The sequence below is a fragment of the Herpailurus yagouaroundi genome, unplaced genomic scaffold, assembly GCF_014898765.1.
Source record: "Herpailurus yagouaroundi ecotype Mexico unplaced genomic scaffold, PumYag 219, whole genome shotgun sequence".
Lineage (NCBI taxonomy): Eukaryota > Metazoa > Chordata > Mammalia > Carnivora > Felidae > Herpailurus > Herpailurus yagouaroundi.
This window is the reverse complement of record NW_024412450.1, coordinates 2,184,026-2,197,641: the sequence shown is the minus strand read 5'-3', so window position 1 is coordinate 2,197,641 and position 13,616 is coordinate 2,184,026. Positions and strand designations below refer to the sequence as shown.

The window sequence follows — 13,616 nt, the reverse complement described above, 5'->3', positions numbered from 1 at the left end:
TCAGGGCCTGCTCAGTGCGGTCTGGGTGGATAGGGGGACCTCCTCAGCCCCTGCCGGGGGGAGTTAAGGGGACACGCTGTGCCACATGGCGCTGAGCCTTCTGTGTTGTTCCCCGCTGGTGGGAGGCTTCACCCCGAGGTCGCAGGGCTGGGCAAAGGCCTGAAAGGGTTCTGGAGGGCCGAGCTGGGGGCGCATGCAGGGGCGGGCGGTGGGGGGACGAGTGCAGTTGCGGGGGGGGGGGGCGTGCAGGGGCTCTGCCCGCCTCGAGGCCTCAAGGGCCCAAAGCTCACCAGCTGTAGCTTGGTGGGTGAGTCCGGGTTTGGGTCGCTGGCAGAATTGCTGTGGGACAGACAACGGTTTGGGGGTCGAGAGAGAGACAGGGTGCAGCCTGGGGATAGGGAGCTGGCGACACTTCCCTCGGGGGATCTGCCTCCTGGGAGGGCAGGACCCGGGCCGCGAGGTGTGCTGAGCCTCCCCCAGTCGGCCTCTTTCCCCTCCGAGGGTGTGGATGTGGTCAGTGCTGGGCCGATCCGGGGGCCTCTTCCCTGAACCCCAGCAGATGCTGTGCCCACCGCTCGTGCAGCGCAGGGAAGCCAGGCCTTGCCGGTGGGCTCTGCTGGGCCAAGGGTGCAGTCGGGGCGGGGGGTGGGGGGGGGGACCGGGGGCCGGGGGCTTGCACAAGGGGTTTGTGACCCATCCAGAGCTTGTGCTGCCCAGGAACCATTTCCTCAGTGGTGCAGAGGCTTCCAACACAACTGTGCTGGGGCCAAGCTTGCAGGCACCTCTGGGATTCAGGTTCCTTAGCGTGGGTGATTGTCACATCCCGGCCGTGTGGAGAGGGTCCTGTGGTCCAGAGAAGACACTGTGGTCACTCAGTTCCCCTCTTGCTGCCTCGTCTTCTTTCCCTCTGACCGCAGGTTCCTAGAGGTGGGCGCCAGCCAGTGACTCAGAGCAGGAACCGAGGGCCGGTGTCTTCGGAGCCTCAGCCTGGTGTCCCCGGACGCTGGTGGCTGAGCCCTGGTGACCGGCCTCTGAAGCCTGAACCAAAGGTGCGCTGCGTTGTGAAAGAGGGGACTTCACACCGGACGACAGCCCCTCGGGGCAGAGACCTTGGCCTTGGAGAAGCCATGCCGAAGCCGGAGGCGTCTGCAGAGGCCCTCCATCTGCTGCGTTTCCCGGAGACCAAAAGCCCCGGGAAGGAGTGCGGCCAGCCTGGGGGGCCGGGCCAGGAGGGGAGAGAGCCGCAAATAGACACCACGGAGAAGCCCGTCCAGCGTGTGCAGAAACTGCTCCCTCGGGTGGAGGAAGACGCCCAGCAGGAAGCCGCACGGAGAGAGTGCAGGTGGAGGGCGTGGGTGCAGGTGAGGACCCCCAGCTGGGGAGGGCGGGGCTGTCCTGGACCCTGGAGCACTTCTGTCTGTCCCCAGTCTGTGGTCTCCATCTGTGGTCCCCGTCTGTGGTCCAGTGGAGTTTCCGACTGTCCCAAGCTCCACAACTCCAGGACACGGGGCTGCCAGGACTGTCTGAGCCTCCACCCCACCCAGGAGCCCTTCCTAGAAATCGGGGAGTGACGGCCCTTTTTGTCTACGTTTGCTTTTTTTGTATATTCAGCGTATGTGCCCCCTACCCCCCCACACACATCTTTTCTTCCCTCCTCTATTCTCTCCCTCTCTCCCTCTCTCCCTCTCTCTCTCTCTCTCTGTCTATATATATATATATATATTTAATTTGAGAGAGAGCATAAGAGAGCATGTGCACCTGAGCAGAGGAGGGGCAGAAAGAGAGGAGAGAGAATCCCAAGCAGGCTCCTCACTGTCAGTGCAGAGCCTGATGTGGGGACTGATCTCACCAACTGTAAGATCATGACCTGGGCCAAAATCAAGAGTCGGACACACAACCCACTGAGCCACCCAGGGGCCCGCCTTCCTTTCTGTTAGATCAATGTTGCTGGCTTTGCATTGGTCTTTTCCTGTTTCTGCCCCCCTTCCATGGTTTTCTTTCTTTCTTTTTTTTTAAGATATCTCTGCACCCAGTGTGTGGTGCAAACCCAGAACCCCAAAATCAAGCGTCACCCACTCTCCTGACTGAGCCAGCGGGCACTCCCCTTCCCTCAGTTTTTAAGCCTCGTCCTTGGATGCCTGTCTCATTACAGACTCCCTGAGTCTCTCCTGCTCTTCCAGAAGCCAGTCACCTTTGAGGACGTGGCAGTGAACTTCACCCAGGAGGAGTGGATGTATCTAGATGCCAGTCAGAGGGCCCTGTACCAGGACGTTATGTCAGAGACCGTCAGAAACCTGATGTCTGTAGGTGAGAGCCTGGGGCTCACAGGGCTCTTGGGACATCTGGTTTCCCTCAGCAGGCAGCTCCCAGTTGGCTTTACTGACCCCGTATCTTCCTTACCTTACAGGTGTGAAAGGTGTAGGTCACTAAGCTTGGGGTAAAAGAAGAAATAAAAGCCTTTATGAAGGCAAAGATAATACTTGTAACTTGATGACAGTTGGAAAATGTACCCATTTATCTGAGCAGTGTTGACTGAGTTGCTCCTATCGTGTGCCGGGGACTTTGCTAGGGGTCTCCTCCTCACCTAAGTGTCCCACATTGTGGTCCTTAAACCAAGGATATGGAAGGAGGTAGCCTGTTGTTCCCATTGGATAGGAAAGGGCCAGGCCTGGGGCCTCAACCTTCTCTCCTTCCCACCCCCGAGTCGGCATCTTTCTGTCTAACCCAGATCTGGTCATGAAGCTTGAAGAAGAAGAACAGTGGAGGATCGAGCTCCAGCTCCAACCCCCAAATGGAGAAGGCCTCCCTTCAGGTAAGTGTGGCGAAGGTGAAGGCGGGTGGAAGGTAGGGGCCAGGACATGCCCTGGGTGGCTGGGAAGCTGACCCAGGGCGCCAGGGTTCAGGCACCCTCCCCCGGCCCGCATCCTTCCAGGAGAGCTGGGGCCATTCGCTCACGCCCGTGGCTCCAGAGGAATACCTAAACTGTTTGAGACAAGCGAGCATCTGGAGTCTCTAGGATTGGGCCATACATAGACTGCTTACACTCCTTCCGAGAGAGCAGGCAGGAAGGGACATGAGCTCAGTGCTGAGCTCATGCAGGGGACACTTGTGCTGACCGCATGCTCTGGCTCGCGCCTCTCATCCCAGCTTGAGTAGTGAGGGCACCACCCTTCACTTTGGTGTCCCCGTTTACATGACACATGAGGTCACCTATAGGAGTCAGTGGGAGCTTCTGGAAAGTGGATTTCCAGAAATGTAGGTGTAGCTCAAAGTTCTGATCTCTGATCTTACTGGAAGATTCCACTTTAAAATTTTTATTTGCTTTGAATTTGGAAACCCAGACATCTGCTCTGGCTCTAGCCTGTGAGGCCCGGAGTAGGAGAGGGAGGGAGGGCGGGCCAGGGGCCCTCTGGTGAGTGGGTCTTGTTAACCTGCCCCCCCCCGCCCCCGCCCACTGCAGGAAGCAGGAAGCAGGAGCTTCCAGAAGGGAGTCCAAGCAGCAGGGGCAGAGATGAGGAGGTCCCCCTTGCTTGCAAAGGCTCAGGACGACCCTGTGCCCCTGTGGGTTCTGGGCCCAGGGCCCCAGAGTGTTCAGCCCCCCAGGCCGGGCCACCGTTCACCTGCCACGTGTGTGGCAGGACTTTCAGGAAGCGCTCCAACCTGCACAGCCACCAGTTTGTGCACAATCCCCACAAGACTAACAGCTGCGGCCAGTGTGGGAGGTCGTTCCGGAACCCCAGGGACCTCAGCTACCACAGGCGCATGCACCTGGGGGAGAGGCCCTTCTGCTGCCCGCTCTGTGACAAGACCTACTGCGACGCCTCGGGGCTGAGCCGTCACCGCCGTGTGCACCTGGGCTACCGGCCCCACTCCTGCGCCCTCTGTGGAAAGGGCTTCCGGGACCAGTCTGAGCTCAAACGCCACCAGAAGACCCACCAAAACCGGAAGCCGGTGGCCAGGGACTGGAAGCATGTTGTGAGCCCTCCAGGCTCCAGCGCTCTGTCTTGGGAGCCCCTGGACAGGAGCCAGGCCAGCAGCCGGGAGCCCGCGGCCGGGACCCGAAAACCTGTATTTGGAACCAAGGGTCCTGTAGCTCAGACCCAGCCACCTGCAGACAGGAAGCAGGCGATCGCTGTGAAGCCTCGGGCACCGGCCACGGCAATCCCGGGGCCTGAGACCGGGACCCAGGAGCCTGACACCAGAGCCCCCTGCCTGGACACCAGTCCCCCAGCGAAGCCTTCAGGACTCCAGGACTCCTCTGGCCCTCGCTGCACCCCGACGCTGAGCGGGAGAGCCTGTCCGTCCAGCTACCACAAGGCCCACATCACCGAGCCACGCTGCTGCTTCCGCTGTGGCAAAGCCTTCGGGTCCCTGTCGGGGCTGGCCAGACACCAGCACACGCACTGGAGGCAGCAGGTGTACCGCTGCCCCGCCTGTGACGTCTGCTTCGGGGACAAGGAGGGCCTCGTGGGCCACTGGGGGACTTTCAAAGGCAAGGACCCGTGTCTGGGCAGCCCCCACGCGTGCCGGGCGATCCTGGCCCAGTGGCTTGGCTTCTCCCGAGACACCTCCCCTTTGGCAGGAAAGGAGCCGGTTGTGCCCCGGGATCTGGGCCCTGGGCCCCCAGGAGAGGGCAGGGGGGGGGGAGAGGGGATGCAGAGCCGAGAAAGCAAGTGAGGCCGTGAGGGTCTCGGGACATGAAGAAGCAGCCGTTCTGTGCGCCTGCGTTTCCTAGTCCTGACCTCCGGCACAGGAAGGGGTGAGGGGTCATGAGGGAAATGCAGAAAGGAACAGGGGTGAGCAGTGGTTCACGGAAACCTGTATTATCATTACTTAGCACCTGCTTGTTTCTTTGTGTCTGACAGACCATCAAGTAGTAATTGTTGCAGAAAACAGTGGAGGCTCTGATGGACGGGAGGGAAGGGGGCTGCGGGCCACGTCCGGGCTCCCCAGGGTCTCCAGCAGCTTGCTCACTCAGCTCTCATGGTTTGGACCCTTCCTGCCCCTTCCCGCAGCCCTCCTCCTCTCTGCCCTGCCCCTCAGGACTGGCATCTTGGAAGAAACAACCACCATTTTCGAGGTTAGAGCACTGGAATGTGCAACAGGGGGGTCCTGGTCACAGTCCGAGGCTGAGAGCCTGCTGCCTGTGTCGCTGTCCAGCTCAGGTGACCTCATCGGGGAGAGGAGCGCCCGCCTGGCTGTGGCCAGAGGGGGCTTCCAGACGGAAGACAGGACAGGAGAGACGAGGAGACAGAAAGGCCACGACAGAAGGAAACGCAATCCCACTGGCAACTCCGAGCATTCCTGGAAACGCAGATTGGAAAGTCCCTGCAGCGAGGAGGCCAATGAGTGTTCAACATGGGGGATCTGCATCCTGAGGGCCGGTCCATGGGCCAGTCCAGCTCAGAAGGGGTTTCCTGGAAAGAGGAGACAGTGACTTGAAAATCTGTCAGTGGTTACGATCACCAACCCATTAAACCCGAGGACAGGGAAAGCCCTGGCGAAGCCTCTCTCCTCCATGGTTGGTCTTGGAGGTGAGGTGCCAGGTGGCTGCTGGACAGTGTGGGAATTGGGCAGTGCGTGGGAGAGGCCCCTGCCTCCCCCTTGGGGTCGCTCAGCTGCCCCCACTTCCTTTTTCTGCCTTCCTGGCCTTTGGTTCTCAGCTTACAAAAGGAAGAAAGGAAGAAAACTTACTTAGCTCTTCAAGAAATTGCCCTGAAAAAAGAGAGAGAGAAATGGGTGACCGGTGGAAGATGACGGGCCCCCTCCCCACATAGTCCCTGAGGAGCCTGGTGTTGGCCTTGGGGACACAGGGGCGACAAAATCCGGTTCCCTGCATCTTAAGCCCTGGTCCCACTCTTTTCCCTGTTCGGGGATGACCTGGTGCCCCATTGCTCTGGTCACCCTTGTGGCCCTGTGCACCTGCCAGTCTCCGATGCAGCCAGTTGTAGCAGATGACCAGGGCAAGCAGGGGTCCGAGCACCGGCACCAGCGTGAACAGGGTGATCTTCCAGCAGGGCACCCTCAGGAAGTGCGGGTCTGGGTGGGTCACAGAACAAACGGGATTAACGGCTGCGTGTCCTTTGAGCCCCACCCACCCGCACTCCTTTCATTGTCGGCATTCTCAACCTGGGCTCCAGGAACCCACAGGGGTCTGCAGAGAGCTCAGGGCCTTTGTGAACTTCGGGGAGAAAAGCAGTATGTCATCAGCAGTGCCTGTGCCTTTATCGCCGGTGGAAACCACAGATGACTTTCATTCCCATTGGGGTTGTTGCTGAATTCTCAAAATGTTTGCCAGTGTTTTGAAATTGTAACTTTTAGACCTGCTGCTACATTCTTATTTAAAGCATTTTTGTTATTTAAAGAAACGTTCATTACTATATTACAGATCACATGTTACTAAATGCAAATGTGTTTATATTTTGATGCCTGTATTTCAATTCAGTGGTTCTCTTTGCAGTCCTCTGTGTTATGGTTTATGTGTACGTTTAAAAACATTTTTCTGGAAGAGGGTCCCTTAGACTTTGCCAGGATGCCGAGGAGATTCACGGGACAGAAAGAATCTGCGTGAACCCTACAAAACAAAGATCTTGGTCCTCCCTGTTTGGGTTGCAAAGACGCGTCTGTGCGTGCACGTGGGCGTGTGGCCTGCACGCTGATGCGATGCCCTGGATGCTCGCATCGCCCGCTCGCGGCCGCGAAGGCTGCTCAGAGCAGGGCCCTGTGCTTTGCTTATGGCATCTTCCAATTTCTGCACCGTCCACACAACTACTGTTTGGGCCCTTCTGTTGCAGGCGCTCTCCTGAGGCCCTGGGCAGCCTGCAGTGGACAGAAAGGACAGAGACTGTTCTTGAGGGGCCAGCGTTCTGTCAGGCCTTGCTGGCTTCTGTCTCCCGAAGCCGTCAGGTACGGTGGCTTGTTCTGTGCTCTGGAAAGCTCATTTCCACCGTGTGAGCTCAGGCGGTGACACATAAGTACTTTGTTCTCCAGTCGATTCTGTCGCCTCCCCGACTAGACCTCAAGTGTATGTACGAAAGATCGGCTTACCTCCCCTCTGTAATGTCTGAAAAGGGAAGTGATGTGCAGAAAGTCCCTGCGATTCCTATAGAACGGGTTAGCACGGAAGGCTATTAGCACGTTTGGGACAGAAATGTAACAGAAGAATTTGCTGTCAGCACCAATCCTACATGCAGACAGATGTGACTTACGCAGAGAGAAGGAGAGGCAGAGGGCGGACACGAGGCCAGCCAGGAGCCAGGCCTCTTATCACCCGGGTGACCCGGGGGACCGGGGCCCCAGCACTTACCGAAAGTCCGGTGGAGATTCTCTGAAAGGGAACACATGAGCCTGTGTTACTTAAAACTGTTTCTAGTGATACAGGGAGGGACTGCCTCCACCCCGGCTGACAGCAGGTTGGGGAAGCCAAGTTGGCGCAATTTAAATGCCACAGCCTTTCCGTGGGAAGGGGGCACTGGGAGGATATCAGAGAAAATGGCCAAAACCAAAGGGAGGGGCGGCAGATGGAGCGAGACTGAAACTCACCTATCTCTGCCCGAAGTTTTCCTAAAACAGAGAAAGGCAGCATTTTTAGTGCCGGCGCTGGCATTGGACGGGGCCCCTTTGGCCCCTGGCAGCCCGGGGGGGGGGGGGGGGCCCTGCCTTTACTGTCGACCCTCCCCCGGAAGGTTCTCCATTCCGAGGCCCCTTGGCCCCTCAGGGCTGTCACTTTGTAAATCTAAAGCCACTTCCTGTCTGAATGGGGACGGGAGGAAGGAAACCTTCAGGAGGACTGGTACTTAGAGGCGGGGTCCCAACTGGACGCTTTGCATCACAATATCCCCTGGGGCGGACGGGCGGCTTCCACCCCAGGCTGTTCCTGCTCCGCCACGTGAATGGAGGTCACCGGGTACCCAGGAGAATTCAAGGGGACAGAGGACCCCTTCATTGCTCCTGCCAGCGTGCCCTCCCCAGGGGTGGGAAGGGGGACAGGGCCCTGTGTGTTGGCTTCGAGGACACCTGGAAGAGAAGGCTCTGCACGGACACTCGGGGCACAAAGGGACTTCTCGGACAGCGTTGGACGGAGAAGAAGGAGGAAGTGTCTTGAGCATCTAGTACGCGGTGGGTCCTTACTAACCCTCCTCCAGACACAGACCCGTCCAACCCTGCAGCTCAGTCTCCTGGTGTGGTTCGGGTGAGGCCAGCTCTGCCCCCTACAAGGCGGTCAGCCTCAGTAAATACCGAAGCTGTCCGGGCCTCAGTGCGTCCTCTGTAAAATGGGCCGTCCTACATCGGGCCTACCTCAGAAGGAAATGCAAGGTCCTGTTACACAAACGAAAGCACCGGGCAAGACGTAAAACTTGTCATTGTGGAGTTTTGAACCCAGAACTCACTCAAAACCACACATCAGCCAACCAAGCTCTAGAGGCCAGCTGGGTTCAGGGAAGGGTCCCAACAGCCCACCGTGCAGCCTGTACCTCTCAGTCTGTGCTGCAGGCAGAGGTAGACGAGGCCCAGCGAGATCTGCAGGAGGAGCACGGGGAGGACAGCCATCAGGACCAGCACCCCGGGGTTGATCCAGTAGAAGGGATCTGAAAGGCAGAACCAGGCTGCACGCCCAACACCAGCACAGCACCTGCGTGCGTCCAGCGGGCCAGGAACAAGCGTCTCCCGGGGTCAAAGAAGATGGCAGAGCTGAGCTTGGCCTCAAAGGAAAGGCAGGTTTGCTTCCAGGAAGGGCTGGTTATTGGCAGGGCTGTTCCCTAGGCCAGTCGCAGAGTTCTGAGAACCAGCTAAGACTCGGGGCTGGGCCTCGAGGCCGCGGGGGTGACATAGAGAAAGGTTAAGAACCCCCCCGAGGCTGTGGGGGTGACATAGAGAAAGGTTAAGAACCCGTCTTGTGGAGGGTTTGAGAAAGTAGCACCCACAGGGTTTATGAGTAGGGATGTGGTAGGACCGTAGGAGGGCCGGCCTCTGGCTCCCACCTACCATTTCCTTCCTGGGATCTTGTTCCTTGGGACCCTTTGGGCCGGGCTGACCTCAGTGTGCCCAGCTGGGGTCCAGCCCTTTTCTTCTTGCTACCCCCTCTGGGGGGCCAGATAAAGACCCTGCTGTCAAAGGTGGGGCTAAGTCACTGCAGGCAGCTGGTCCAGGAGGCTTCTTAGGAAGAAAACCCTTGGAGCTGCAGGTTAGGCTGCGCAAATTGCTACGCTGACCAGAAGGAAGTGCCAGTCCCTCTCTCAAAGTTCTCACCAGCAGCCACCTGCAGTGGTTTAGTTAGCAGCTTGTGCTTTGCCCACCTCTGTCCCTTCCCACGGGGTTAGAACCACAGACAAGAAAGGGAGTGATACCAGCCTTTCTGAAGTGAAGCAGTAAGGACTCTGAATGCCTGAAAAATTAAACCGGAATCGGAGTGAACTTCCCTGGTTCACAAGAAAAGCGCAGGCAGACCACGTGATGAACGGTGTGGGAGACCCCACAGGACACAGGCGAGCGGTGGGTCCGTTGGGGTCGGACTCAAACTAAGCAACATGAAGATATGTTTGTGAGGCAGTCGGGGGAATCCGAACACAGAGTGGGCATTGATGATGTTAAGGAATTTTTGTTAATTTTAGAAGATATGATAAGAGTATTGATTTATCTCTCATTCGAGTGATAGTTTTCCCCAGGTGAACTCCACCTGCACATGGGGCTCACGACCCGAGTCACGTCACGTGCTGCTCCCCTACTCCATTCTCCTACATTCCCGAGCCTTTAGCCACGGGATGAGAATGCCGCCTAGGAACCGCCTAGGATCCGCCTGGGGAGGGGGGCTGAGTGGGGTCGTGTGAAGCCGGCCGATTCTTGCCGAAAGGTGGTGCGGTCACTGCAGTATTTGTCTGCTTCGTGTGCCCCCGACTTTCAACACTGGAGAGTTCAAAGACAGGGTCAGAGACAAGTAGTAAAACCACCAAGAATGACAAGAAAAAAATAAAGCTGGAAAGAGAGATAAAAGGCTGGAGAAGGAGGGGGTTTCCTTTCAGTCCTAGATTCTCAGATTCCTGGCTCCCCAGGCGAGGCAGGCGGCCCGCATTTACTTGTAAATCAGTCTTTTTTTAGACTCTGAGGCCTGCGGACTCTGGGCTGGGAGAGGGGGCTGGAATGTGAGGATCAAAGGAAAACTTTCTCCCCCGAGGCAGTTTGGGGTTGTGTCCTTTCCCTTCTTTTCTTTCTTTCTTTCTAAGGCAGCAGACTCCCCTTCCCTGCAGGTACAACCCCCCAGTAGACCAGCTGTGTGCACAACAATCTGTGGCTCACAAAGCCATCTTCACATGCCTGCCTCTTCTCCAGAAACAGTGCTTTGTTATCACGCATACAATGCCACCTCCTGGTCCCGGCACAGCACACAAAAGTAAACGATTGTCTGAAGAGCCGGTGGGGAGGAGGGGAAGGGCCTGAAGCGCGGGCCCTTGAAACATTTTTGTTCTTCAACAGGAAAGCCCCCTCTCTCTCTGCCTCACCCTGTCCACGTCTTCACCAGCCTGTGATAACGCCAGAGAACAAATGCCGAGTCACCCGTCATACAAATGGGAGAGGAGGCTCTGAGGAGGGGTCGTGCTCAAGGCACGGCTGTCACTTCCTGGGGTCGCGCTCACTTCGTTTGCTTATCCACCTGGACCACGTTTGCCAAGCATGGGGTTTTCAGTGATGTTCCTTGTCTGAGGAAACACCACAAACACATCCACTGAGGGATTCGTTCTACTGGGGTTTGGTCATTTTGACTCGTTAGGAATGACGCCTTTGTTTATAACAAATGCAGGAAAACATTCCAAACACTCGGACCAACTTCCAGATTATTCACAATCCCATTTGGTGGCACGAAATAATCAGAAATGAATTATTTTGGATTTTGCTGCCTCTATTTCTCAGGTTTTTAATTTTGGGTTTTCTTTATCTAAAAAACTTTTCTTTAGGGGCGCCTGGGGGGGCTCAGTTGGTTCAACGTCTGACTTCGGCTCAGGTCATGATCTCATGGTTTGTGAGTTCAAGCTCTGTGTCGGGCTCTGTGCTGACAGCTGGGAGCCTGGAGCCTGCTTCAGACTCTGTGTCTCCCTCTCTCTCTGCCCCTCCCCTGCTCACACTCTGTCTCTGTCCCTCTCAAAAATAAACATTAAAAAAAGTTTTCAAAAGGGCTTTTAAAAAACTTTTCTTTAGGGGTGCCTGAGTGGTTTGGTTGGTTAAGCATCCAACTCATGATTTTGGCTCAGGTCGTGAACTCACAGTTTGCGGGATGAAACCCCAGGTTGGGCTCTGTGCTGACAGCACGGATCCTGCTTGTGATTCTCTCTCTCTCTCTCTCTCTCTCTCTCTGCCCCTCGCCAGCTTGTGCTGTCTCTGTCTCTCTCAAAATAAATAAATAATCTTTAAAAAACTTCTTAAATTTTCTCTCTACATACCCACATACTAGAAGCTCTTTTATACGGGTGCATAAATATGGTCACGTGGAAAATTATGGTCTCCCCTTTGCTTGGATCTCACTGTGTTCTCCCTCCTCTCCCCTCATCCCCCAAAGTGAACCACATTCCCTGAACTTTCTTATGGGTTTTCTCTCATATCTTACTGCAATACATCTGTATCTACATCTACACTCAAACCATGAGGTCCTGCGTTTGTTTCCTACATTTCGTAGCTTGCTTGTATCATTCAGCAGTATGTAATGGCCTCAAAGCCAGCAGCGTGGTCCTGAAACAGTATTTTCTTTTCCTTTCTTTTAGGTTTATTCAGTTATTATTTTGAGAGACACAGAGATAGAGTGAGAGGGGGAGGAACAGAAAGAGAGAGAGAGAGAGTCCCAAGCAGGCTCCGTGCTGTCAGCGGAGAGCCCGACTTGGGGCTTGAACTCACAAACTGTGAGATCGTGACCTGAGCCCCAGTCAAGAGTGGGACGCGTATCCGACTGAGCCTCTCAGGCACGTGATGCCTCTCCCGGGACTGAGGTGCTTGGTTGGGGGATCTCATGTCAGCTGGGAGGAGGACTGGAGTCCCCGCCCCGGCGGTTGGGACACCACTCACCCTCCACTTTGAGCTCCATCGCGGCCTCCTCCTGGTAGGAATGGTCCCGGAAGAAGCAGGTGAAGCCTCCTTCATCTGAGAACCTGACCTTCCGGATCCTGAGGGTCACCTTGCCCTCGCCCATGTTGTCCTTCAGCAGCTCCGTCCGCCCTCGGTACTCGGGGGCCTGCTCCGCGTCCTGATCCCGGCCGTTGCGGTAGAGATGGACCACCCTGGAGAAGGGGGGCCGGTACCACCCCACCTCCATGCCCGTGGCGTTCTTCCCCGGGTGCATGTGGCACGGCAGCTCTGCTTCATCCCCCACCAGAGCCCGGATGGGGTGGCCGGGTCCTATGACCCTGAACTGTCCTGTCCAAGACACCCAAGAGAAGAGAGTGGGTGTCAGAGGGAACCGTGACGGACGCACGGGCCAGTCTCGGGGGGCCCCTCTGCAGCACTGAGGGGAGACGCCGGCTTTTATGTGGGATCCGGGAAGCAGGGAGCCGTGGCCTACAGAGGAGCCAGAGGGGCCCCGGGCGGGAGGGACGTTCTGGTGTGTGGTCACCCTCCTGCTGGCATGGGCATCGTGGACTCTCGAGCCCGGCCTGTGGGTCCCGTCGCGGGCAGTGGCCCAGCACCTGGCGGTTTCCCTCTCAGGAGGGGGGTGGGGAGCCCCCCTGTTTGAACCAAACTAAGCTGTCCCCACTCTCCCCTGGAGGGTTTGCCTCCACCCGCCCACTGCCTCTCCGGAGCTGGTTCCACGGCCTCCCTCCGGGCTGTGCCTCAGCCCACGCTCCCAAACCTCTCCCCTTGGAAGGTGTCAGCCAGCCTCCCAGCTGCTGCTTCCTCCACGACACACGCAAGGACTTGGCCAGGGAGAGCAGGACTGGGCCTCCCCGTTGGTGGCTCCCTGAGGTCACGCGTCTGTCTTCTGTCTCTCTATTTCTGCCAGCACAGGACGGCCGGGCTCCGCTATAAACCCCGGCCAGCGCCCAAATGTGTGCAGGAGGGTTCTCGAGCACGACAGCAGCATGCCTCTGGACACTGGCAAAGATTTCTCAGGGGACGGGAACTACTGTGTCATATTCCTCATCGGGCCTGGACAGCAGTCCAGGAGCTGTTACCAGTGTCTGCCCATTCGGTTGGCAAGAGAGCCCAGCTGGAAAGTTGGGTCAGAAAGAGGTCAAGGAAGGCCCGAGTGAAGGCCGCGCTGTGGGCTCTGGGGTCTCTTCTGGAGCTGCAGCCGGCCAGAGAGGCTTTCCAGGGAGGGGGCCGGGTCAGCACAGCCGCGCTGGACAACGTGAGGATGACTGAAGGAGGTGAGCCCCAGGAAAGCAGATGTTCGGCTGTTGGTCTCCCTGGGCCTCCCCAGAAAGAAAGAGAACTCTTACCTGCATAGCCGAAGGACAGCTGGAGGAGGAGGAGGAGGAGGAGGGAGGGAAGGCTGGGTGGAGGGGAGCTCCATGCGCTTGCCATCTGCACTGTGACTGGGGACAGAGAGCCCCTGCAGAGAGGTGTCCCCTTCCTCTGACAGAGCCCAAGGGGAGGACCCGGCGGGCGGCCCGGAGCAGCCCCGGAGTCGCCCCTGC

The 13,616-nt window shown here is 57.4% G+C and overlaps 2 protein-coding genes across 6 annotated transcripts in view; one reads left to right on the top strand and one right to left on the bottom strand.

The window, feature by feature from the left end:
* ZFP57 (ZFP57 zinc finger protein) overlaps nt 1-6,603 on the top strand; it is a 23,277-nt gene extending 16,674 nt beyond the window's left edge. For 3 of the 4 annotated variants that reach the window (XM_040457108.1, XM_040457109.1, XM_040457106.1), the window contains exons 3-6: nt 918-1,361; nt 2,181-2,307; nt 2,729-2,812; nt 3,461-6,603. In XM_040457108.1, the coding sequence (XP_040313042.1) occupies nt 918-1,361; nt 2,181-2,307; nt 2,729-2,812; nt 3,461-4,677 (1,872 nt within the window). In that variant the 3' untranslated portion in view covers nt 4,678-6,603. The remainder of the gene's footprint in view (nt 1-917; nt 1,362-2,180; nt 2,308-2,728; nt 2,813-3,460) is intronic. The other variant, XM_040457107.1, reaches the window with a different exon arrangement.
* MOG (myelin oligodendrocyte glycoprotein) lies at nt 5,265-13,616 on the bottom strand. Of its 2 annotated transcripts, none has more exons than XM_040457110.1 (8): nt 13,419-13,616; nt 12,049-12,396; nt 8,475-8,588; nt 7,543-7,563; nt 7,307-7,327; nt 5,923-6,039; nt 5,695-5,715; nt 5,265-5,417 (listed from the first exon to the last, which is right to left on the bottom strand). In XM_040457110.1, exons 1-8 carry the CDS (start codon nt 13,501-13,503, stop codon nt 5,404-5,406), a joined length of 741 nt encoding a protein of 246 aa, XP_040313044.1. In that variant the 5' UTR covers nt 13,504-13,616; the 3' UTR covers nt 5,265-5,403. The 2 variants fall into 2 exon arrangements, with proteins under 2 accessions (XP_040313044.1, XP_040313045.1); XM_040457111.1 differs by having other exon boundaries at nt 8,475-8,520.